Source organism: Borostomias antarcticus, assembly GCF_949987555.1.
Source record: "Borostomias antarcticus genome assembly, chromosome: 32".
Classification (NCBI taxonomy): Eukaryota; Metazoa; Chordata; class Actinopteri; order Stomiiformes; family Stomiidae; genus Borostomias; species Borostomias antarcticus.
Window position 1 is genome coordinate 4,333,520 of NC_140265.1, and position 4,258 is coordinate 4,337,777.

At 45.5% G+C, this 4,258-nt stretch overlaps 1 protein-coding gene across 1 annotated transcript in view; it reads left to right on the plus strand.

The window, feature by feature from the left end:
• The window catches only part of LOC311327434 (protein GREB1-like), a gene marked incomplete at both ends in the record, with an annotated part of 18,105 nt that extends 17,492 nt beyond the window's left edge, over positions 1-613 (plus strand). The window contains 1 exon segment of the mRNA XM_084460471.1: positions 450-613. Coding sequence (XP_084316597.1) covers positions 450-613 — 164 coding nt within the window.
• Between the last annotated feature and the right edge of the window lie 3,645 nt (positions 614-4,258).

The following is a 4,258-nucleotide window of genomic DNA, read 5'->3' on the forward strand; positions in this document are numbered from 1 at the left end:
CCCCCCCCCCACACACCCTTTCTCCTTCTCTGTCCCCCCCCCCTTTCTCCTTCTCTGTCCCCCCCCTTTCTCCTTCTCTGTCCCCCCCCTTTCTCCTTCTCTGCCCCCCCCCCTTTCTCCTTCTCTGTCCCCCCCCCTTTCTCCTTCTCTGCCCCCGCCCCTTTCTCCTTCTCTGTCCCCCCCCCCCACACACCCTTTCTCCTTCTCTGTCCGTCCCCCCCCTTTCTCCTTCTCTGTCCGTCCCCCCCTTTCTCCTTCTCTGCCCCCCCCCCCCTTTCTCCTTCTCTGCCCCCCCCCCACACACCCTTTCTCTTTCTCTGCCCCCCCCCCCCACACACACCCTTTCTCCTTCTCTGCCCCCCCCCCTTTCTTCTTCTCTGTCCCCCCCCCCTTTCTCCTTCTCTGTCCCCCCCCCCTTTCTCCTTCTCTGCCCCCCCCCCCCCCTCCAGGAGCAACCCTGTGTGTGATCTCCGCCGACCGCAGTTCCCTCAGACAGACGGTGGTTCGTCTGGAGCTGGAGGACCAGTGGAGATTCCGTCTGAACGACGAGTTCCAGACCGCCAACGCCAAAGAGGACCGCCCCCTTTTCTTCCTCACGGGGAAACACATCTGACCCCATCGTGGTAGTTCGTTAAAAAACTGAAAAAACATCTAAGGACATCTTAGAATCACATGACCTACTTGTACCCAACAACACGCAAAGACAGGAGTGTAGAAGGATACGTTACTAACAAGCTTCTCAAGCTCCTCCCCCTCAAGCTCCTCACCTGGAGCTCTCTGGTGAGGTCGAACAATCCAGAAATTACAAACCAAAGACGAACAGGATGAGTTCCTTCACCCTGCTAACGTATACTGCTAACCTCTACTGCTTCAACCTTTACATCTACTGCTTCAACCTTTACATCTACTGCTTCACCCTCGAACATCTACTGCTTCAGCCTCTAACATCTACTGCTTCACCCTGCTAACATCTACTGCTTCACCCTCGAACATCTACTGCTTCACCCTCTAACATCTACTGCTTCACCCCCTAACATCTACTGCTTCACCCTCTAACATCTACTGCTTCACCCCCTAACATCTACTGCTTCAGCCTCTAACATCTACTGCTTCAGCCTCTAACATCTACTGCTTCACCCTCGAACATCTAATGCTTCAACCTTTACATCTACTGCTTCTCCCTCGAACATCTACTGCTTCACCCTGCTAACATCAATCAATCAATCAAAGCTTTATTTGTATAGCACATTTCATACCCAGAGGCAACACAATGCGCTTTACAGAGAACAAGGGAGGAGGGCATACGACCCACCCCTACATATTCCAGAGGGAAGCAAAAAAAAAACAACATCTACTCCTTCAACTCAGCCTCAAAAGCAACTCTGTGGATGTGCCAGTTACCGTAATGATAGGGTCAGTGTTGACAACACTCCCTACTGATCATCCTAACTCTCACCTCCTTTTAGGTTGAACAATCCAGAAAGGTCAAAGGCCAAAGACCTCAGGAGCATAGCTTTGTGTCGTTGTTGGTAGTGGAGGTAGTCAGACGAACGCAGAAACAGAGGTGGAGATTCTGCATTGTACAGTATATCTGCATCGGTATTTCTGTAGCGTTCCACTTCTCTTTGTAAAAGCAATCACTCCATAGATAGAATTCACCTATTATTATTTTTTGCTAATGAGATTTTGTACCAAACTGTTTTTATGTGTTTTGTCCAGGCTATTGTGATATGGTGACACGTTTGGAATATATTTTGTATGTATACATTATGTATAAAGTACTTATCTATGTACAATAGAAGAGTGTTTTCTGCTCCTATAGTGACTCCCCCCAAATGGTTCTATGTTGCTCCATATCTGAATGTCTGTGTCATGTGACATTACTGTTAATGACGTACTGTATTTGTGAAACTGTATAAATGTACATAACCTTTAAAGTTGTCTCAGGTTTCTTTCATGCGTTATCAATCAATCAATCAATCAATCAAAGCTTTATTTGTAGAGCGCATTTCATACCCAGAGGCAACACAATGCGCTTTACAGAGAACAAGGGAGGAGGGCATACGACCCACTCTCTACATATTCCAGAGGGAAGGAAAAAAACAGTAATCACCCGGGGGCCAGATAAGTGAGCTGTAAAAATTCTTCCCTGACCCCTCTCAACAAAGCGATCGAGCAAGCTCCAGGAGTATGTTTGTCTACCGGCTAAGAACATTTATAAAGCAATAAATTACATTAAATTACATTTCAGAGTAAGAGAGGCTTAAAAAGCATAGGAGAGACATGGCAAATACTGGTGTGTGTTTGCTATGGCCCAGGCCTAAAGCCGGAAGTGGGCTGGTGTATGTGTGTACGTGTGTGTGTGTTAACTAAATGCTACGACATCCACAGCAGACACAGGGGTATCTATCGGACTCCGGGAGGTCTGGGTTATGTTGCCCAGATATGGATAAAAGACAGTTAGCTCTCTCATACTTGGGCCTCAAAAGTGCAAACTCAGATAAATCTAACGCACCTCAAGTCAAATGTACAGTGTGTGTACTTGACCTAGGTTCTCAGTATGTGACTCACAATTCTCACCACTAGAGGGCGTCACACTCCAATTAATTCACCCATTCCCCCCTCTTTCTCATTCCATCAACTCATAGTTGATCAGATGGTAAATGGAGTGCATTTACGTATAACGCTTTTATCCAAAGCGGCCTCTCATTCACCCATTCACCTCTCCCCGCCTCCACCCTATCTCTCTCTCCCCTCCCTCTCTCTCGTCGGATCATGGGCTGGTCACTCGGGGGTCAGGAGCGCATGCGCGCCTCTGTCTTTCAAATCCTACTGCTAGCCTACGAGTAGCCTTCAAAATAACAAAACGCCCTTGAATATGAATGATTCATAGAGAGCGATGACCCTTATTTAATATCACCAATAATGCCTATCCATCTCTATTGAAAACGTGGACAATTAACGACTAGATTTAACGGACTGATTCCCTACTAACACAGTGGGTTGCAGCAACGTTGCACATAAGTTGTACTTAGGTAAGTTGCAACGTTACCATCAGGCGATGTTGTGACAACGTCCATCTAAGGTCGAAAATAACTTTACCCTCCTAAGTCTAATTAGACTTTTCTGCAACGTTGCAGAAACATTGGCAATATTGGTCCCTGCAACGTCATTAAATAACGTTGGATTAAAGTCCTATTAGGCTAGCATTAGGATTGCAATCGGGCTATCCCGTGACATCACTGCTTGCTTGCTTCAACTCCAGTTAAAGTAGGCAGGATTCTTTGCCAAACTGCTCCTGTCTTTTTTTTAATTTTCGCTTATATCCTTCATATTGTACTGTATGTTGAGGTGAATAACTCATCTTATAAATGTTATTGATTGTATATTTCCCTGTTTGTTATAAATTGAATGCTTTTTCATTAATTAAAAAAAATTCTACTAACTTTTAGGTGTCGACCAAGATATCATTTTTCAAAAGACGTGTCGAGAAATCCCATTCATTCTCTCGGCATTATGGAACGCTTCCACTAGGGGGCGATGAGATTACTTTGCCTCCCTATAGATGGGTTCGCCGCCTACGTCACAGCAGAGCGAGCACGCAGCCTCTAGGTAAAAAGGCAAACGAACTCACCACAGTAGCCAGGAGCTCCGTTTCATGTAGCTAATTATGCCTCAAAGCTGCTGTGAACTGTACAAACAGAAAAGGACAAGATGATGGCCTCAGATTCTTCAGAATACCCTTGAGATGTCACCCTTTTCACAGGAACCGCCGAAAGCTGTGGTTTAAATCCATAAAGAGAGCAGATTGGGGACCAACAAACACAGTGTGGTGCGAACTTCATCTCTGGTAAGTTATACCAGTTACCTCGGGGGTTTTTCTCATCAAATTACATTGATTTGACTGTTGGTTTAGCTATTTATTTGTTTACTTACCGGTAATAATTTAAGTAAACAGAAGTAACTCATAACCTGCACGCTAAACTAAGTTCAGGAATTGGAAGCCCAATGATAGCTAGCTAACGTTAGCTAATGCTAGCTAGCACGCTACCTAGTGTTAGCTAGCTAAGTCAAGGCCCGAACTTGGCTAACGTTTAGACAATATTGCAAATACTCCGACAAACTATTGCAAACCTTTTTTCTGTTACTGCTGGCTTTGTGTTCGCCGCGAACATTTGCAGAAACATAAGCGAACGGTCTGAGCTGGTAGTTTGTTAGTTAGCGTTACTCTAAAATGGCCGCTGGACTGAGGGAAATG